At 41.9% G+C, this 22,592-nt stretch overlaps 1 protein-coding gene across 4 annotated transcripts in view; it reads left to right on the plus strand.

Moving 5' to 3' along the window:
- The first annotated feature begins 8,390 nt into the window (after positions 1-8,390).
- PER3 (period circadian regulator 3) overlaps positions 8,391-22,592 on the plus strand; it is a 508,287-nt gene continuing 494,085 nt past the window's right edge. The window contains exons 1-3 of one of the 4 annotated variants that reach the window (XM_044056446.1): positions 8,391-8,777; positions 13,558-13,937; positions 15,085-15,171. In XM_044056446.1, the coding sequence (XP_043912381.1) occupies positions 13,687-13,937; positions 15,085-15,171 (338 nt within the window). In that variant the 5' untranslated portion in view covers positions 8,391-8,777; positions 13,558-13,686. The remainder of the gene's footprint in view (positions 8,778-13,557; positions 13,938-15,084; positions 15,172-22,592) is intronic. The other 3 variants (XM_044056445.1, XM_044056444.1, XM_044056447.1) reach the window with 3 other exon arrangements.

A 22,592-nucleotide genomic window follows, 5' to 3' on the forward strand; every position in this document is an offset into this window, starting at 1 on the left:
TCCCTGCTGCTCCTTCAGTTGCCCGAGCTGCTAATCTTACCTGGTCAGCTGAGCCATAGTTGGGGCTTTATTCCCCTACACCACTGGAGTGGCCAACTAATGCATCATATTTTAATAAAAATGGGGTTGCCCCAGCAGTTCTCTGTACTTGTCACTGCAATTGTTGGCATTTCAGCTATTTTGCATTGATTCATATTTAGCACTTTATACTGAGGATCTAATCTTTGTTCATTCTCCTGCATCTCCACATGAGAAATGGTTCCACTGACACTCAAGTTGCTTCATTCTCCTACAACGGAGATGGAGCAGTGGTACAGTGGTAGTGTTGTCACCTCACAGCATGATGCTCTCCAGTTTGATTCTTGGTTGGGGTGCCATCTGTGTGGAGTAGAAAAAATTGCCATTACATACAGGATACAGTGATACACTTACTGCCTTTAAATCAAGTCTTGATTGTTTTGGCAACCATGAATTCATCATGAGCCTTACTTGCTTTGTCCTGCTGGAGGCAGGAGTTGCCTTATGACTGTGGGTATTGGCAAAGTGACTATGACCCATGGACTGACTATGCCTTGTAAACTCTATGAATCCATGCAGCTATGAATTTTTGCTTTTCTTCTGCTAACACAAAAGTGTAGTTAGGTAGCATAGGATGGTGGTCTGTAGGATGATGCTGGCAATCAAGAATAAGAGGAGAATGATACAAAATATAGGTTGACAGGTGTGCAAGATCAATACTCCCCAGGTGAGGAATTTTCCCTTTCCACGGGGATTGTGCAGTCTCAGTGTTGGTATATATGGTAGTCATCTGCATTTGCCATACTCCACTCCCTGGAGCATGTGCAGAATGTGTTGAAATTAAGTGTTTTGACATAACATTGATATTTTGGTTATTGACATAGTTGGTTGTTTGAACAGCTGCCCTAGATCCCTATATATGTTGTATACATATAGCTATCTAGATGTGTAAGGTTGGCAAAATGGTTAAGGTGCTTACCTTACAGATACAAGGTGCAGGGTTTGATTCTCAAATGGGGTAATTGGCTAGGCTTAAAATGTCCCTCAAGGCAGTTAGCCTAGTACTACTCTATGAACATATATATATATATATATATATATACGCACACACACACACACATGAGTAAAAATTACAGATATCCAGTTTCAATGAGGCTAATGCTGCCTTCAAACCAAAGTATATATAATTTTGTCAAACATGCTTCTATATGATTTGATGGGCAAGAAACACTTTCCTTGTTTTCCTATTCAACTAATCCAATACTTTTTGAGGCCGGTCAATCACACCACAGCTGCAAATCAGAATAGGGAAAGCAAGTTGATTTTATGACTTGAACTTAATTCCCAGATAGTAAGTAGCAGCTTATTTTTCTTTCAGCTGCTCCCGTTAGGCGTTGCCACAGCAGATCATGTTTTCATTTCTTCCTGTCCTCTGCATCTTGCTCTGTCACACCAAGCCACCTGCATGTCCTCTCTCACTCCATCCATAAACCTTATCTTAGGCCTTCCTGTTTTCCTATTACCTGGCAGCTCCATCTTTAGCATCCTCCTCCCAATATACCCAGCATCTGCTCCTTTGCACATGATCAAACCAATGCAATCTCACCTGTCTGGCTTTGTCTCCAAACCGTCCACCTGAGCTGACCCTCTAATATACTTATTTCTAATCCTGTCCATACTCATCACACCCAGTGCAAACCTTAACATCTTTAACTCTGCCACCTCCAGCTCTAAATCCTGTCTTTTTGTCAGTGCCAGTCTCCAACCCATATAACATAGCTGGTCTCACTACCATCTTATAGCTCTTCCCTTTCATTCTTACTGGTACCCGTATGTCACAATTCACTCCTGACACTCTTCTCCACCTTGCCTTCACTCTTTTCTTCACCTCTTTTCCACACTCACATTTGCTCTGAACTGTTGATGACCGGTATTAAAACTCACCCACCTTCACCAACTCTACTTCCTGCATCCACACTATTCCTTTGTCCTCCCTCTCATTCACACACATATATTATAGGTTCATAGGTAGGTACAAGGCTATCGGCCCTGGGGCCTATACAAGCCCAGCCAAAAAGGTACCTTAGCTTTTGCCATCCAAGAAAATGATTTTCCTGTGCCACTGTTGAGCAGAGCCACAGAGGCAATCCCCGGGGTGAATTTCCTATTTCCCATCCAATCATCAAGATTTTTCTTGAAGAGTGCTAATGAGGAGCTTTGTTTGATATAGATAGGTAGTTTATTCCAGAGTATGGGAAGTCTCTGGGACAGGAATCTATCCCTTCGGCATGTTCTGTTTATTGTGACAAGGTTTAGGTCCCTAGAGCGTGTAGCTCGGAGGGATTGGAGGATTAGTTCTGCTGACCTTCATTCCTCTCCTCTCTAAAGCAAGACCTTCATTCATCTCCTCTCTAAAGCATATCTCCACCTCTCCAGGGTCCCCTCAACCTGTTCCTAACTCTCACTACAGATCACAGTCCACAGGGTGTCCTGTCTGAACTTGTCTATCAACCTGTCCATCACCACTGCAAATAAGGGCTCAGAGCTGATCCTTGATGTAATCTCACCTCCACCTTAAACTCATCCATCATTCCTACCACAGACCTCACATCACACTGCCTTTGTAAATATCCTGTACCACTCTTACATACTTCTCTGCCACTCCCAACTTCCTTATAGAATACCACAACTCATCTCTAGACACCCTGTCATAAGCGTTCTCTAAGTCCACAAAGACGCAATGCAACTCCTTCTGACCTTCTCTATACTTCTCCATTAATATCCTCAGAGCAAACATCACATCTGTAATGCCCTTTCCTGGCACGAAACTGTACTGCTGCTCACTAATCATCACCTCTCTTCTTAACCTAGCTTCCACTATTCCTTCCCATAACTTCAGGCTGTGGCTAATCAATTTTATCCCTCTGTAGTTACTACAGCTCTACACATCACCCTTATTCTTAGAAAATTGGTACCAATACACTTCTTCTCCAGTCCTCAGGCATCCTTTGACTTTCCAAGATTTTGTTACACAATCTGGTTAAAAACCCACTGCCATCTCTCTTAAACACCTCCATGCTTCCACAGGTATGTCATCTGGACCAACAGCCTTTCTATTCTTTATCTTCTTCATAACTCTCCTTACTTCTTCCTTGCTAATCTGTTACACTTCCTGATTTACTATCCCCACATCATCCAACCTTCTCTCTGTCTCATTCTCTTCATTCATCCCCTCAAAGTACTCTTTCCATCTGCTCAACACACTCTCCTCGCTTGTGAGTATGTTTCCCTCTTTATCCAGTATCACCCTAACCTGCTGCACATCTTTCCCAACTTGGTCTATTTAGCGAATTGGTACAGGTCCTTTTCTCCCTCCTTAGTGCCCAACCTTTCATACAACTCACCACACGCCTTATCCTTCACCACCTCTCTCTTCACCACATGCCTCATCTCCTTGTTCTCCTGTCTACTTACTTCAACTCTCTGACAATCCCATTTCTTCTTTGCCAACCTCTTCCTCTGTATACTCTCCTGTACTTCCACATTCTATCACTAGGTTTCCTTATCCTCCTTCCTCTGTTGAGACATCACACTAAGCACCTTTCTAGCTGTCTCCCTTACCACCTCTGCTGTGGCTGCCCAGCTATCTGGTAACTCTTCAATGCCACCCAGTGCCTGTCTTAACTCTTCCCTGAACTCCACCTTACAGTCACCCTTTTTCACCAGCTTCCACCATTTGATCCTTGGCATTGCCCTCATTCTCCTCCTTTTATTCTTGATTGCCAGCATCATCTTACAGACCACCATCCTATGCTGCCTAACTACATTTTTCCCCTATCTTCTTCAGACTAGCCCTACTGCACAGGATATAATCCACCTGTGTGCATCTTCCTCCACTCTTATATGTCACCCTATGCTCCTCCCTCATCTTAAAATACGTATTCACCACAGCCATATCCATCCTTTTCGCAAAATTCACTACTGTCTGACCTTGCGCATTCCTCTCCTTAACACCATACCTACCCATCACCTCTTCGTCTCCCTTGTTCCCTTCACCAACATGCCCATTGAAATCTGCTCCAATCATCAGTCTCTCTCACCACTCTCTAATCCCTCTAAATCATTCCTAAGTTTTGTTCCTACTAATGTTATTTTGCTAATCCTTCCATTAGTTCTAGACATGTATTCGCTTCCTCTTATTCCAAATCTTTTTATATCATGTTCCTTCCTCCACAGGTTGATATTTTTTGAAGAAAAATCACATTAATTTATCTCCTTACAAACAAGCCACCATACTCCAGCCTTCCATCCACTTTCCCATTAAAGGATTCTCAGTTCATCTTCCATGGCTTATAATACAGATATAAAATGTATTTAAACTGTCATCATAATATATGCCAAACTTGAATTTATTTAAACTGTCATCATAATATATGTCGAACTTCTTTACATATTATGTCATTGTTACAGGAATCTGCTACAGAAATCAATTCTCATGGCCCTGTGACCAAGTTGAATAGGTGACACCAAATTATTTTATTTACTACTTACAACCCATAAGTTAGGACATACTAAATAATTATCAGACTTAAAACAGTAATATTTGACAATATTATTTTAAATTATTCAGCGACCACCCAATTCACTGGCAGAAATCCAAATAATACAGGAAGACCTATGTGAAGCTAAGATACTTATCAAGCTGTGAAAAATGTAACTAAATAAAAAGGGGAATGGATATAAATAAGAAAATGGCAAATGGTCAAATTAAACTGAATAATTTTACCAGATGACTCTGGAATTCCTTTAATTAACAAACATATGTATATAGAAAGTATGTCAACAAAATATCAATTTATTTAAACAAGGCAAGAGAAATGCATATTTTAGAATTGCAAACCGTCACAGAAAGAATTGTATCAGAAACTTAAAATTGCAACAAAGGGGACAAGTACTCAGAGTGACCAGTATAAAGCTGGTGTAAAAGTACAGTTCAACATGGAAAATCCTACCTATGTTTAATTTAAAAAATTCAATCAAAAGTAACAGAATGACTGCTAAGTCTATGTTCTATGATATAGGCCATCTCCTAGAAAAGAGTATCTAGAACAGTTCCATCATATAGAGTCCAGATGAAGAGGGCACGTATGATGTTTTATTTTTGGCTTGTCCTACCTAATATTTCCCTAGAAAACTTTAGGCACTTGATGACATGTCTTAGAAGATTCAGACAACAAAGGTTAGCTGCTTTAGTTGCTAAATATCTTTACAGTGTGTGAACAAACTTGTCCCTCTTATAATGCTGATCTATTATATCTACTGTTAATTTAAGTTTATCCAGGATGTTTACTGTGTCAATAAGAAAAAAATATGAATTCAGTCAAAACCGTTTTATTCCAAAGACTTTACACTTGTACATTTGCTCCTCTTTGGCAATGAGGTTATTTTGAATAATCTGCTCTGTGACCGCACTCAGTGGCATAATTTAACATTCTGATGTTGTAAAACCCATCCTCTGTGTAATTAGAATGTTAATATGTTAGTGTAGAATATGTAACCCACTTGTTGATTATTAACCCATTAATAAATGCAGTCTGCAAAAATCATATTTTATCAAAAAATCTAATTACTCTCAGTTTTATCCTTATTAGAAATGTAACAAATTGAAACCAAATGCATTTTGTAATATCTGAAGGACCCATTCAAATACAAAATATCTCTTTTTCCCTACTGAATCTTCCAGAACAGACAAAAACATTTGATTTACTGTTTAACTTTCATAACCTCAAGATATTTACACACTGCAGATGTTTATCAGCAAATCATAATTGAAATATGCCTGCATTTCTATTACCAACAACTCAGCAATCTTGTGTGCAAGCATTTTTGCAATTAAATTCTGTGGTTTATTGAAAGACATTAACCTGTACAAAAACATCTCACATTTCATCTTGGTGGACACAGACACTACTACCGGCACCTTAATGTGGAAAGTGATCCTGTTCACAAGTAATAGCTGATCACAATTTCTTGTAATGATACTTTTATCCATTTTTCAATCACAAGACCATGTGTGATATCATTTGCATATGTAATGTCTCAATGTTTATGTGTGTCATTTGACTACAATGCTTTCCTCGCCATTTCCTCTGTAGAATAGTTGCACTGTGTATTCCTGAATCTCCACTCCTGAATGTCAGTACTCAGTTCACTATTTTACCTAATTCAGTAAGCTACTGGTTGTCAAATACCCCTTGGTGTTCCAAATCCATAACTAGCAGAGAAGTTCAAAAACAATTAATCACTTACGTAAACAAAGCACCATATGCGTAATCCCCTGATGGCAATAAAACGCTGAATAAAATCCAATGTTCAAAACACGACATGCACTTCTGTGAGCTCAATAAAACTTTTATTTCAAACCAGAGTGAGCGCTTTCGCCAACAGGCTTCTTCAAACTCTTAATACAGGTTGAAAACTTACGTTCATAGCAGGCAAAGTCAATCATCCAATGGAAACCCTTGTCAGGTAGCTCCATCATCCCAACCATGAACACAAAAGTACAGAATCTGTTGGTGATATCCAATTAAGCATGACATGAACAGTCTGTAATAAAGCTGAGTACCTGAAATACCTGTTATGTGTATATGTACAGACAAGTTTCCCTTTTCAGATTAAAATAAACATGACTTATGGAACAGCCTGGACATATCTCAAGAGATTATTTTACATATATTTGTTTTAATTCATCCAACTTGTTTAATGAAAAAAAAAAAACAAGCATACAAATAAATGTGTTAATTCCCTGGGGTATGTTGTTCTTACTGGGGAAGTGGGCTTCAGGGGGAGAAGCCAGCAGTTGGTAAAAATATATAGCTTTTTTAATGGGGGCCCATTACAGTGGTGCTGCTTCTGTTAGGTTTTCCTGTTAACTCTCCCTAATTTTGAGTGATGTCCCAAATTCTGGCTTAAAATGTTGCTATGCAAATAGGGGTGGGAGAGTGGCCTAATGGTTAAGGTGTTTGCCTTACAAACACAATGTGCAGAGTTCACATCTCACAAGGGATAATTGGCTAGGCTTAAAATAACTCACAAGGGCAATTAGCCTAGTACTAATCTATGAACCTAAATGTGAAATTTAATTTGAGAAAAGGCGTAGATTGTCATTAAATACCAACAATCACTACATAGTCATCTTTCTTTTTACTGAGAAAATGCACGTTTATTCACACCCGCTCTTCCTATCAACTCAAAAGTATCAGTGTTTAAAACTCTGCAGTATTTAAAACTCTCTAATTTGATTGAGGCGTTTACCCTGTACTATTATTTGGCGTAGCCGCTAATAATTTAAGTAAATGTAAATGGTTATGCTTCTGACATGAATAGCTCTCAAGTTTTTTGCACAAAAGTTATCCACAACAAAGGCAAAAATAATTGGGGGGGTCCGAAAACTACAGACAATTTTTAACTACTTTCCCAAACCACTTTAAAAAGTTAACAGAACAACAGGTTTTTGCATCATCGTGGATTTTCTGAAAAGTAATAAAAACAAAAATATAAAAAAAACTTAATTTCTGGAATTATTATGCGACTATAATTTTGAAAACATAAAAAATTCAAGAGGCATTCCAAATGGATGAAGCCAAATCAGTGACGTTCTTCAAAATCTGGGACAGTTGGGAGAGATGCTAAGACCCATACCAGCAGCACACCTTGATACAGTAACGTTAGTTATGATGTCAGCTTTTTAAATAAAGTACTACATGACCAGTTAGTTACTCTTTAAAATTTTACACAGAATGACATTAAACGAGACGCATAACTGGACAATTTTCATACACTTCTAGATTACATAAGGCGACATAATTCGGTCTCCAGCAGGGAAATTGTGACGTAGGTGGGAAGAGGATCAGCGCAACAGTTTATACAGTGCGTTTGCGTTGCTATTCTGGAAGACAGCCAACCCTCCTCAAGTATTGCACCGTACAGTTCACAACAACCACACGTAATAAACAGGGGTATATATATTTCCACACCCCAGCATTTTGTAAAAGCATTCTAAAAATCACGCTAGCTGTTCTTGCAGTTCCAAAAGCATACGACAACGTTTATAGTTACTATGCTTCACAGTCTCATCTTGGGCGAAGGCTAACGTATAACCTTCCGTATAACGCGTTGTCTCACTGATCATAAATACGAGGTTATAGGTCACGATCTACTTAAGTCACGTCGATCCTTTTTACGCTTCAGACTTAGTCTTTCACTCGTTGCAAAACATGGAATTCCACGTGAAGACAGATTGGGGCGTGGCCATTTTCGCCAATCGTCTGCTGCGGGGCATTCAGTGCCACAACCTTTTGTACGTTTTAACCAATAAGAGTTAGGTAGGTGGGCCATAGCGATTTGTTGTCACGTTGCAGTGTGAGTGTCAATATTGTCACGTTGTCTGGAGAATGATGTCTAGGTATTAAGCATTTGATGATTAAGTCAAAAAGAAAGATCGCTTTGTAGAATCTCTGGCATTTTATTCGGGGCGAGTGTAGCGACTGATCGGGAGCGTGGACCGCACTTCTTTAGGGGACCATCTCACCGATACAGAGCGGCACTCAGCGCCCTTGGGGGACCATCTCATCGATATAGAGCGGCACTCAGCGCTTATGTCTCACGGCTGCTCCGCCATTGGAAAAACTGTAGTATAGAGATCTTGTTATTGAACAGGAAGAGTAGTATACACACTTTGTTTTTTGTCATATTTTAGGGTAAGTTTATGACGTGTACTTTGTGAAGACGTAAATAGTAAAAGCAGAAGGTTTGGGTATATAGTTGTTTTGTTGCAGTGAAGTAGGGCGTCGGTCTTCGGGTTCTTGTTTTTCTTTGCAGCAGGTTAGATATTGGAAAAAGTATTGAACATAAGGCTTATCTGTTCGTTTACTGATTGAATTTAGAAGTTTCAAGCTTGTAAGTAACCTTTAAATATGTAAGTTGACTTGGTTGCGTGTTGGGCTGCATTTCGGTGGAAACCACTGGAGGTACGGTTTAATAGTGTTTTGATATCATGAACCTTTGTCATCAATCATCTAACTATAAATTTGAGTAGTGTGTTAGACTGCTGAAGGAGTCTTCTTAGTGTTGTAGATTCCTTCATTGTACTGCACCTACCAAATATATTGTAAACTAGGTTGTACAAATGCCTTAATGATCGCGCTTGCCCTAATCAGCTACCCGGTGTTTTCATGACCTTTCAAAATTGTCATCAGTTTAGCTGTCAACCTCTTACCTCCCGAATCGGGGGCAAATTCATAAATAATCTGGAATAAAATAAATGTTTTAAAATCCTAATTATTATAATTTTAAAGACGAAAAAGAAACATGTTCAGAGAAAATCGGATAAAACGGAGTCAAGTCATCAAAGAGAATTGGGACGGAATGGTCATTTTATATAGGTGTCAAGTATCTGCAGTTTATTTGTTAAACAAAATATCAATCTTTATACTATGCTGGCTGCATCATACATGTTGCACAGTAGAACACCATATTGAAATTTAATGTTCCCCGGATACTCCACAGAGCAGAGGTGGTAGACAAAAACTGCACGTGATAATTTCCATTGCATTTCAAATTATTACAAAAGAAGAGATCCCCCGCAATGTTATTCTTAAGTAATGAACAGACGTAGAGGTATAGAATAATCAATCAGAAGAGGTTAAAAAAGATTGGGAAGAGAGTAGACAAACAATTCGCAAGATAACAATAGGAGGGCATATGTATGCCTCCCAAATATTCAACAAAGTCTAAAACAGACAGGATGTTTGCCTGTTAGTGTTTGCACATGTATTTTTATTTATAATCTCCTCATCCTTCTGAATAGTCCTTCCCACAATGATTAAAAAACTAACTAAATAAATGGGTGTCTTATTTTGTTCTATCACATATGCTTATGTTCCTTGTAGCATATGTTTTGTATGACAATCTTTAATTGACGTTTAATGTCTTGAAACTGATTTTTTAATGTGCTGTTTGTTTTATGTGGAGCTTTTCTCCCCGGGCCTCTACTGAAAATGGACATATATCCAGTTAGACTAGCCCGGTCAACAAATGTAAAATAAAATACATAAAAAGTAAATATTTTTGTACCCCAAGCAACCTCCAAATAATTTTTCCTCAGATAGATGGCAAATGTTGGAGGCTTGACGTGGTTAAAAGAGGTAACTGGAACATGCTTTTTAGGAGTGGAATGAGTTGGCAGGTTTAACAAAAATTCCATACAGAGTAGTCTGTCAGAAACATTAGAGGAGCAAATGGCTGAAACTAAGGAAATGATTCTTTTGAGTTGGTTCCTAGTAAGGCCTTGTTGAGCTTAATTATTTGGGCTACCCAAAAAGCAGTCACTAGGAATTGAAAATCAAAATGGAAACAAACTGTGTTTGAAGTAGTGAATATTGTAACAGAAATAAAAGAGCTGGAAGTGAGATCTTTAGAAAAGGGTAGGAACAAATTACTTAGAACAAATGGAAATTATGGGAACAATACATGCAGAATAATGTTTTGTAGGAGAAGTGAGGATTAAGGGAAGGCAGGAATTGATGAGTTTATGTCGTGTTGGATTGATAATTGTTCAGATGTGAAAACTTTTTTTTTTTTTTTAATACATTACCGTATTTTTTTTTTTATACATTACCGTATATTTTAAATGATAATTCAATAAAAAAAGTGTTAAAAAAAGTGTTTACCTCACAGATAGAAGGCATAAGCTTTCATCTGAAAAGACATTGGCTAGGCTTATAATGCCCTGCAAGGGCAGGTAGTGTAGAATGAAATCCACCCATGTCCATTTTCAGAACATGTGTTAGAATGTGTTTGTTTACGGTCGTGGGTTAGTTGGAACATAGTAGGCATAAGACCGTCCTATTCATGGGCCGGGCTGTATTCTCTTCCAAGAAACACTCATCTTATGCATGTAGGCAGTTTGGAGCATCTTCATTTAATCTATAGGCATGTCTTTGGGGTGTCTGAGGAAACTGTACGTGTGTGCGTGCATGCAAGTGCCTATGTAGGACACAGCCCATCATACTGTTGCACTGGTGCTGATAAGGAAAAGAGAGAAATGAGAATTATTAAATCTGTGCATCATTAGACCAAACTGAAACTGAGATCATGGAGTTTTTAAGGGTGGAATATATATTTCTGTTTGAGCTTTTGTTTTTGTCAACTGGAAGATCCCAGTAGACCCAAGTGCTGTTTTTCAGAAGAGTTTCTTTAGTTTCAAAATTATCTGATTTTGAGGTGAGTGAATGAGCCGCTATTTGATATAAGTAGACTATAAAAGAGTGGGCACTTTTTATGTGTCAGGAACCTCGGCCTGACTTTCCTGAGCCTGAGATTGTAGGTGGGCTAATTATGTCAGCATTGCCTTTCCTGAACAGGCCAAAGTTGGCTTGCTCACCTATATTGCTATGCTGTTGTAAACCAGAGTGAGTTGGTATTGTAGTCTGGAATGACTGGCAAAGGTTTAAACATAATGAAGTATTGGGTGTCTCTCTCTCTTTTCCTTACATTACTCTTATTTTATGGGTAAGGTGGTGGTGATTTAATGTCTTGCCCACCAGAGTTCTGTTGTACATTGTCAGGATTACTACAAGTAATGGAGTGAGTAATAACCATTGCCGTGACTTTGCTCAAGAATTCTGGACACAGCCAAAAGTAATAGGAGGAAGTACTGAAAACTGGTGACTGGTTTTAAATATTAGTCTAATTCATCTAAAGTTTTAATAGAACATCAGATTTATATCAGTGTGTAATTTCTTGAATAATACTAAGTAGGAAATTATAAGGACTGTTTTTTATGACAACAGTTGATTGTAGAACTCTTTAACAAAAGCCCCTGGGAGTGTATCCTCCTGAGTGCCTAAGCACCTTATAGCTGGCTATAACCTTTTATAGCCAATTCCCATACGATCTCTCACACTCTGTAAATAGCTTTTGATTTTTGACTTTAACTGTGCGAATTTGTTAAAATGTATCTGCACGATATTTTTCCACTATGGGCAATATTTTGTATTATTTGATATGTATTTGTACTTGTACTTTTAATTTTATTGGACTGCTATTTTTACTGTAATCTGTTTCATGGAGTTTTTCTTCCCAGGCCTCCACTGAAAACGGGCTCTCTGGGCCCAGTGGACTTCCCCGGTAATCAAACTGGAAATAAGTAGGTTCAGGAAGAAATGTGGAGACCCCATTAAAGTCGTTGCCTTAAGACAAACTGATTTAAATGTTATAATTAGATGGCTGATTTTTTCAGCTCTTTGATAATTTCTGAATGTTATGCTGTATATAAATAGAATGTAAACAATACAACTTTACTTTATCTATTTAATACATCTACCACATACTTGAGTGTTTGCTGACATATTTCCCTGACGTGTTTTGTGTGCAAATGAAATAAAATATGTACTTCTCTTGCAAATCTGTGCTTTGTAGAATTGAGACATTAAGAAAATGCATTTATTTATAGACAACATACAGATTTTTATGTATGATCTGCATACACTGGAATGTTTTGTAATTGTTCTCTTTTACTAGTTCGTGTTTGCAGCTTTGATTCACCAAGATACAAAACAGAAGTCATTGTGGTGTAATCATTTAATTTGGGGGTGGTGGTGTGTTGCCTGTTTAATTATAATTTCTAGATGCAATATGGCATGTAGGTATGTAGTGCATGTACATTTTTGTTGTTGGCTTTCACCTTTTCTCCTTGGTGTGAGTTCCTTGTTTGAACACCATGTCCATTACAGCACTGGACCTTGATCAGTGCTGTAAGAAGCTGTTCTCCCTTTCTGTTTGCGCAGCTGCTTCTCCCCTTAGTTGAACTGAGTATATTTGCCTCATTTTTGTGTACCTGCTTCAAGGATAGGGGCTTGCTTGTACATGGAGCGTTGCCTTACCAGCTAGTTTGGTTAGCTGTTAGGGGTAGAGATAGAATGTTGCTATGGGAAGACTGAAAATATAGTTTGGATCTGGAATGTCCAGGAAGAAAATCTTGACCCATTTCCTAATTTCTGCTTTCTCAGAGATTGCAGAAAGTGCTTGTTCTTCTCTTTCTTCCTGCGTTCATTGTTGAACTTCTTACAGTGTTACTTCCTGAGCACCTGATAGTCGCAGTAAGATTTCCCATCGCAGTAAGATTCCCCAGATTCCCCTTGATAAGCAGAGATGCATTTGGGTACCCTGTCATTATCCTTCATATCTCCCTTCAGTTCTGTAAACTTGTTGCTGATATTTTAGTCAGGTCAGAATCTTTTGCTACAGTAGGCCGGCTTATATTTTGCTTTTTCTTGAGGTGTCGCTTCAGTCTCCCTTGCAGTCATCAAGGTTTCTTCTTAAATTAATATGTATAGTGCTTGATTTTGAGTCTGGTATTTTGGATATTTCTGTATGTAATTTAACAGCATTTGATATTACGCTGTGTGTGTATGTTTGTATGTGTGTGATAAGAGTAGCTTTGAAGACTTAATTGTCACATTTCTCTGAATTCCACAGTTTAGGGGCTTCAGCCCCCCCAATACCAAGTTCCTGTGCTTGTCCTGGTCCAGAGAAGAGTGGATCTGTAGAAGATTGGGGTCCTATGCTTTCTCAAATATTTCCACTGTGAAGTCTTCTAAGCCAGACATGAGCAGTATTCCTGACCAGAGAGGTGGCATGAATCATGGAGATAGCTCACTCGGATTGGGTAGCTGTGAGACAAAGAATCTCTCTCAGCATGTAGTTCAAGAGGTTGACAAGCAGCTTTACAAGGACATCACTGCTGATAACAGCTCTAGTGGAGTCGATTCGTATGTTCATCATTCTATCAAGCCAAGCATTCCACACAGCGAGTCCACTATGACATTAAACTGTAAATATACAAAGATTGGTATGAGGTAAAGTCTGTTTTTTTTTTTTTTTTTTTTTTTTTTGTAAGGGCACAGTATTTATACAGCGGAACTGCTGAGAGTTTTCACACAGATGTAGGCAGACATAACTGTTGTGGGCATTTGTTCACCCAAATCTGGGGTACAGCAAGAGACAGAAGATTCCTGAAGGTGTCTGTTAATCCTTTATGGCAGCGTGAGTGCCCATTTTTGTCTGTAGTCTCTGAAATCAGAGGACTGTTTTGAAGGCCTCTACAAATGCCAGTCAGTAACCCAGTTTGAGGACCATGAAAGACTGCTTTGTCTTCCATCTCTAGTGAATAAAGGAAGAAGAATGCTGGGGTCTCCATCCGTAGAGTTCTGATGGGTGGGGGAGGTGTGCTGCAAACACTTTGCTGTGTTCTCTTTTCACGTGGCATGGGAAAAGGGAGTACGGCAGAAGGGATTTCTTCTTCCCAGAATCTGAGCAGAAGCATTAAAGCTAGCAGAGAGAAAGGAGTGCTAAAGGCCTTTTGTCATCTCCCTCCTATATGGGCAGAAAATAAGGACTGCCGAAAGCATTCTTCACTCTTGAAGGTAAAGAAAGAGAACTGCCAAGGCATCCACCCCACACGGGCAAAGAAAGAGTTAGGACTGCTGAAGGCATCCACTGCTGCACAATGGCAAAGCATGACATAGAGCTGCTGAAGGCATCCTTCCCTGTACAGGTTTAAAGAAAGATTTGGGTCTGCTTGAAGGATCCCTCTCTGAATAGGGTCAAAGCAAGATGTAGGAGTGCTGTGGCATTTGTTCCCACTAATGGCACAGATGCTTCTAAGAGATTGTAATTATGTGTGTGGGTGTACAAAAAAAGGATTTGATGACAGGCAATATCCATCATTGAGGCACAGGGAGATGCAGTAAAAAAAACTTGTAGTAGCAGCAGCTAAATGCACTATATGCTGTAGCTTTATTATAGAAGCAACTGGCTGGCAGACCTGCTGCGGGAGAACTAGTACAACTGAGGAGGGTATGTTGTAGAACGGATCTTATTGGTGAGCTTGCTGCCATTCAGTTTGTGACAGTTGTCTTGTCTTGAGATTGCAAAAAAAGAGGGCTTTTTGTATGTGTTTTAAACAAACAAATTGCATGTAATTTTTTTCCCTGATCTCTTTAGTCCATGTTCACTGATGGGTTCCAGTCAGAGTAGCCTGCCAAGTACAGAGTCTGAAAACGATTCCAACAATGTCAGCAGTAACAGCAGGTGTGAAAATTTTTTTTTTCTTTTATTGTGAGATGTTTTGCTGCTTGTAATGGGGATAAAATATTTTTCACTACTGAATTTTCATGTTAGAAAACGGAGAAATGTTGTAGTAGAAAGGGCAGGTGAGGGTCACTTTATTTAGCTTTGCCTTCTTAAAATTGGAATGTTAAGTTGTCTATCTCGCCTTCATTCTTGCTGGATGGGTTCGGAGCCGATCCTCGGCTCCGACTCGGCCAATACTAAAGCTCGAGAGCTAATTCCACCGGCTCGAGGCTCCCCCATATCCCACAATGCTAGGCGGTAACTCCTCAGATCTCGTTTGCCGCTTAGCTGACGAGGTGCTTTTCCAACCGGCTCTGCAGTTTAGTTAAATTTCTAAAGTTTCTAGTAAACTTAGACCCCCTTTAAGTTATTTTTTCGATAGTAATTAGTTAGTTACTTAGTTTGTTAGCACTGCCTTACAAAATCTTCCTTTTCCAAAAAATTTTTCCAAGGGTTATTTCCCTTAGGCCCCTTCCAACCCCTCCTAGTAGTTGGAGTGAGTGTGTTTTTTTCTGTCAGGATCTTTGTTAAAATTAGTTAGTTTAATTTAAATTTTAGTGTAATCTGTGTGTTTGTGTGAATGATTGCACTAGTGTTGTCTCTTTAGATATGTCTAAAGAATCGAAGGTCTCAGGCTTTAAGAAGTGTGACTCGTGCTGTCAGAAGATGTCTCTGACAGACGGTCACACTTCTTTTGTGTATTGCCTGGGACCTTTACACCTGCAGGACTCTTGTGCTGTCTGTCACGGTTTCAGCCCTAGAGTCCTGCAGGAACGTAAAAACAAATTAATCTTAAGGGGCTTATTGAAGCCCGATGGTCCCCCGACCCAGTCTCTGTCGGGGAAACCTTCTAAGCCCTCCAGGCAGTCGGCTCCAGTGTCTGAGCCGTCCTCCGGAGGTTCAAAGACCATTCATACGGTTCAAACATCGGCTCCAGCCGGAGCCGATGATTCTAGACCTGCCACACACACCGTGTCCTCGGCTCCAGATGGAGCCGAGACAGACAAGTCGAAGTCTGTTCCGATACCCTTGTCGGAACCGACTACTAGAAAGAGATCCAGGTCTCCTTCTATCGGCTCCGTTCATTCGGCTCCAGCGTCACCGCTCTTGTCTGAACGGAGCCATAGGTCACACTTCTCTAGGTCCTCTAGACTTTCGGACCATGATTTGCAGAGGGTGGTGAGTAGACTTCTTAAGTCCGAGACACTGGCCCAGATGTTACACAGCCTGACTCAACAGTCGATGGCTACCCCTGTTCCATTAGATATTCCTCCTCCGACTCTCTTGAGTTCGGAGCCGGTGCTGCTCGGAGCCGAGACTGTGGGAGCGTCGAAACCGATACCTTTCCTTTCGGCGCTGTCATCTGCTCCGATTTCCTCCTTGGAGGGATCTCGGTGCCGGACTTCCCTCGTCGGCTCCGAGGGGGCGAGTGGCATCGGAACCTTGTCCGACCCCGCTCTCCCTCTCGGTGCTTGAGTGCTGGTTAGTTCGGCTCCGGAGCCATCCTTGTCAGTGCCGGGGGAGGTTTTTGGCTCTTAGGAGCGGAGACCTCTGGCTCTGCCTGACGGGGGTGCCTTTGAGGTCATGCGGAGCGTGTTGGAACCTGGTTCTACTCCACAGTCGGCTCCATCAGCCCCCTCCCTCCACAGTGCCTGCGGTGATTTCTTCTCACCCCCTTGCTTCGGACTGTAGAGAATCTGTGCCTCAAGTATCCCCAGTGGGAATTTCCTCCTCTTCCGAGGCCTCTCATGACCTTGCAGGAGAACCCCCTAGGAAGAGACAGTGCAAGAGGAAGCACATTGACTCCCCAGAGTCTGTCACCTCTGACACTGATTTGGAGGATTCTGAAGGTCCCCCCTCTGAAGATGTCTCCTTTGCAGACATACTAGAAATCTTGAAACAGAGGGGGAATTGGCCAGCCCTTAACCCTTCAGAGGACAAATCAGTGTACCTTGAGGCGTTTGGTTCTCGACCTTCCACCTCCTGAGTGTCCCCTCCCTTTGACCCCCCTCATGGAAGTGGTGGCGAGGAAGGCTTGGGCGGCTCCTGACTCGGTGGAACCCACCCCTAGGAGGCCAGCCAAATTTATCACTGCCCCCAAAGACAAGGAGTTTTTGTCCAAAGGTGTCTCTGTGGATGCCATGGTGGTGGCTGCAGCCACCAAGAAGGAACTAGCGGATCCTTCGGTACCTGTTCATCCTCCTAATAAGGAATCTAGGACCATGGACAGGTATGGTAAGCGGATGTTCTCATCAGCGACCTTTTCTATGCGTTCGCTGAATTACCTGTGTCATTTCACTCGTCTCCAAAGGGACTTGCTCAAGGATATGAGTGAAGTGTTGAAGGACCCATCAGCTGTGGGGTTTCAAGATAGGATGAACTCCCAGCTGGCTACCCTTAACTCAGTAGTTAACTCCTCCATGCACCTGATTTCGTACGCGGCTGATGGAGCAAGCAGGGCCGCAGGTACAGGGGTGGCCTTACGCCGCCATGCCTGGATGCGGCTATGTAGCTTTGCGGACCCTTTCAAGGCGTCCTTCACTAACTCCCCTTTTGATGTATCATCTCTCTTTGGTCCACAAGTGAAGGATACTCTGACAAGGTGCGAGGTAGAAGGTAAGACTCTTTCTGCCGTCGGAGTCCGTTTTTCTACCCCTTCTAGACCTTACCCCAAGGGTCAGAAAGGGGGGAAGATGTGGTTCCGCCAACAACCACAGTGAGTCTTACCGGACGCACAGAGTCGTTTCTCCTCTAGAGGCAGAGGGGGAACAATAATAATAGACGCCGTCCTAGAGGCAGAGGGGGCCCGCAGAATCAGGGTATTCAAGAAACCTTCTCTGACAAACCCTTTCAGCACCCCTGAGGGGCTGCCCGACTGTCCACCTTCGGAGGCAGTCGGGGGAAGATTATCTCTGTACCCAAAAGCCTGGCTTTCCCTTACTCAAGACAAGTGGGTACAGTCTATCATATCCGAAGGCTACAGAATTCCATTCATTCACATCCCAAAACAATCCAGAAACTCCCTTCCAGACATTCCACCCAGTCAAAGGGAGCAAGCAGCACTAGAAATTTCAAAGCTGCTAGCAAAAAGAGCCATTCAACCAGTTCCAGCAGACCAACAAGGATCCGGAATCTACTCCAAATTCTTTTTAGTTCCAAAGAAGACAGGGGACTGGAGACCCATTTTGGATCTCAGCAACTTGAACAAGTTTGTCAAGAAAACAAAATTTCGGAAGGTCACGCTGCAGTCCATCCTGCCCTTTCTGGGTTAGGACAACTGGATGTGCTCAATAGATCTCCAGGATGCGTACTATCACATCAAGATGAACAGACGATCCAGGAGATTTCTCCGCTTCAGGCTAGGAGCCAGTCATTTTCAGTTCAGGGCCCTGCCCTTTGGTCTCACTACAGCCCCCCCCGAGTGTTCACCAAATGCATGGCGGTGGTCGCCACTCATTTGAGGGGCCAGGGATTCCAGGTGTTTCCGTACTTAGACGACTGGCTCCTGACTGCCACCACCAGGCATCTACTTCTCTTAGCCAGAGACTACACTTTACGAATCTGTCAGACTCTAGGCATCTCTGTAAATTACGAAAAGTCTGTCTTGCCGCCTTGTCAGTCTATTACCTTTATAGGTGCAAGATTAGACACAGTCAGTCTGTCAGCCAGACTCATGGAACAAAGAGTAGCAGACATTCACAAGCAGGTTTTTCTTCTATTACGACACAACAGGGTCAAGGTCAGACTGGTGTTGAAAGTCCTAGGGATTATGGCGGCGGCTATTCCTCTCCTCCCCTTAGCCCGCTTCCACGTGAGGATTCTTCAGTGGATGCTTTTCACTCAGTGGTCTTTTCAACTTCTGCCAATGTCCCACACTATCAGCATAACTCAGTCATGCAGGAATCATCTTTTCTGGTGGGTCACATCTCCCCAACTTCTTCTAGGGAGACCTTTCATTCCCCCGCCCCCGGCTGCAACTCTGACAACGGACGCCTCCCTGATCGGGTGGGGGGGGCATTACCAGGGCAGGACAGTCCAGGGCACGTGGCAGCCGACCGAGTGCCACTTGCACATAAATGTTCTAGAGATGAGAGCAGTGCTTTTAGCATTGCAAGCCCTTCAGGACTCTCTTCCCAAGGGAACTATAGCAATTCAGACGGACAATATGTCCGTAGTGTGGTACATCAACAAGCAAGGCGGGACCAAATCTTACCCCTTATGTCGAGAAGCACTCAGACTGTGGCAATGGGCGATCTCTTCTCAGCGCTTCCTGATAGCAACGCACATTCCCGGCAAGTCCAATGAGATAGCAGACAGATTGAGCAGAGCAATTCTCATGCCTCACGAGTGGTCTCTGAAGAAATCAGTGTTGGAAGAAGTTTTTCGAACTTGGGGCCAACCTTGCTGCGATCTTTTTGCCACTCCCCAAAACAGCAAGTGTCCCAATTTCTTCACCCTCTTTCCCCTACCAGGTCATCCCATCAGAGACTCTCTAGTTCACGATTGGCCTTCGGGACTCCTGTATGCCTTTTCCCCCCTTCCCACTGATACCTCAGCTGATTTGGAAAGCCATCGCTCTGAAGGCCTCAGTGATCCTCATTGCCCCTTATTGGCCTCAACAGGTTTGGTCTCCCTTTCTTCACCGTTGCCTTTTGGTGCAACCGTGGCATCTGGACCCAGTTCCAGATCTCTTGACCCATCAGTCGGGTCAGCTGCACCAATCCCTTTCTTCTCTGAACCTCACAGCGTGGTTCCTCCAATTCCAACCTTAGCCAGGCTTCCCTTAATATCTCACTCAGTTAGAGATATTTTGATAGCTTCTCATAAGTCTTCTACCCGGAAGATTTATAGCAGCAAATGGAAACTTTTCTCCTTCTGGGCAGCGTCCAGGGAGATAGATCCTTTTACTGCACCTATTCAGTCCATTCCGGATTTCCTAGCTGAACTTTTCCAAGCAGGCTCTTCTCCTTCTACTATCAGGGTTTAATTGGCGGCTATATCTAATTTTCATGTGGGTGTGTCAGAGTCTACACAAACTCTGTAAAGCCTTTTTGAAAGGAGTCTTTCTTCTTAAGCCCCCCATCAAGGATCCACCTCCTCCATGGGATCTGAACTTGGTTCTAGCATCATTGATTCTACCCCCCTTTGAACCTGCGGCTTCATGTTCTATGAAGTTGTTGTCTTGGAAAACGCTTTTTCTAATAGCCATCACTTCAGCTAGAAGGGTATCGGAACTCCATGCTCTCTGCTGTTGTCCCCCGTATTTACTTTTTCACAAAGATAGAGTATCCTTGCATACCAATCCATCCTTTTTGCCCAAAGTGTCCTCTCAAGCAAATCTGAATCAAACTATTGATCTCCCAGTTTTTTTCCCCAACTATGGCAACAGGTCAGAACAGAAACTGCACTGTTTAGATGTTCATCGCCAACTTAGGTATTATTTAGACAGGACTAAACAGTTTAGAAAATCAGACCAACTGTTTATTTCATATGCGGAAGGCAAGATGGGCCTTCCAGTCACTAAAGTGTCACTTTCTAGATGGCTTACTGCTACGATTACCTTTATTTATGAGATCAGGCACCAACAATTGCCCTCGAAGCCTAGAGCTCACTCTACTAGGGCCTTAGCCACATCCATAGCTTTTCAGGATAGGCTTCCTATTGATTCTATTTGCTCAGCAGCCACCTGGGCTTCCCCTCATACCTTCATTTCTCATTACAAGTTGGACATAGCCTCCAGAGACCGTGCCAACTTTGGTTCCACTGTCAAGAGTCTGTTCCCATAGGCCACCCGGGACAAGGTGCTAGGGACGCGGTCCCATCCAGCAAGAATGAAGGCAAGATAGACAACTTAACATTAAGAAGTTATGTACCTACCATAACGTTCCATGTTAGTTGTCTTCTTCTCGCCTTCTTTCTTGCGTCCCACCCTCCTTCCCCCTAGCCTGGACAGACCTAGAGGAGATTGTCTTGTGACCTTTCAGTCCTTTAGGTTTAGGACACCTCACAGTCAGCCCTATAGAGGTGGGTTTCCCTTCTCCATGTTATGGAGTTTTTTCTTGCTTGGCCTAGCTTTCAAACGAGATCTGAGGAGTTACCGCCTAGCATTGTGGGATATGGGGGAGTCTCGAGCTTTAGTATTGGCCGAGTCGGCCTCGGCTCTGAACCCATCCAGCAAGAAAGAAGGCGAGAAGAAGACAACTAACATGGAACGTTATGGTAGGTACATAACTTCTTATTATAGCTTATGCATTCCTTAGTCTTGATTACGCTTTATGTTGCAAATGGTACATTGCGAAAATCTATTAGTTGAGGATAAACAGTTCCTTTGCTGGATTCATATTTTTCACTACTAAAAAATGGACATTTTTTTCTAAGCTCCTGTCTTCTGACATGCTGTAAGTAGAGAGAGTCCAGGCTGATCCTGGCGATTGGTTCCTTGAATTACTTGTTTTTGGATCTGCATTACTTGTGGAGAAGTTGCCACCCCAAGTACTCCTTCGCATGCCCATTTGGAGTGCGAGATCTTTATTGAGGTAGATCTGTCTGCTGTTCCCATGATGGGGCTTACGTGTAAGTACCTAGACATCAAGTAGATGTGTTTTCATAAAAAAAAAAAAAAAAAAATTTGAGCCATGGTTGCAGGATTGCATTGAGCCTGGCACAAGCCTCTGCCTAGCGTGCTGCCAAGTAGTACACTGTTGCTCATATGAAGTGTCAAAGCATCCCTAGTCTGGGATGTGCAAGCAGAAGTGTACTTCCCACCGTCCTGCCTTTGTATAGCCTCTCCTTTTCAGGAGATTCACTAGAATATGAGTAATAGATCAGACTGACATTGAGTTTCTGTTCTGTCTAGTTAGAAATGCCTGTCTGAGTTTCCTGGGAAGAAGCCTTGCAGTGTTTCCCTTCACCCCCAGAGCCAGCCATTAAATTAGAGCAATTTAAAGGGTACTCATATTCGGCCCTTAACCCCCCCCTCCAAAAAAAAGGTAGATGTCTAGTAGAGACCCCCCTCTGAGGTAGGTATTTCAGTTGCCCAAGCATCCCGATGTTGACTCTTCTTGAGCTCTCTTTTAGTTCATAATAGCCCACAAAGATCATAACTTTCTTTGCCACCTTGCTTTTCCAAATTCATTGCTAACTTTGTTAGAAAGGTTCTGAATAATATGAAAGATATCAAGATGTCAGGTTTTAAGGAAAACCTTCTTGAGACTTTTTTTTTTTTTTATCGTCGCTAAAGTGAGCTGTCATGTTTCCTGCTAAAATGTTGACAGTGCTAATGCTCTTGCTGGGGTTCACAGGCTTATGTTAGACTTTCACATGGTGTGGCTGAGACTGGCCTGTTTAAAGGAGGAGCTCCGATACTGGATACTAGATTC

The sequence above is a fragment of the Protopterus annectens genome, chromosome 14.part0 (assembly GCF_019279795.1).
Source record: "Protopterus annectens isolate FY-2018-M chromosome 14.part0, PAN1.0, whole genome shotgun sequence".
Classification (NCBI taxonomy): domain Eukaryota; kingdom Metazoa; phylum Chordata; order Ceratodontiformes; family Protopteridae; genus Protopterus; species Protopterus annectens.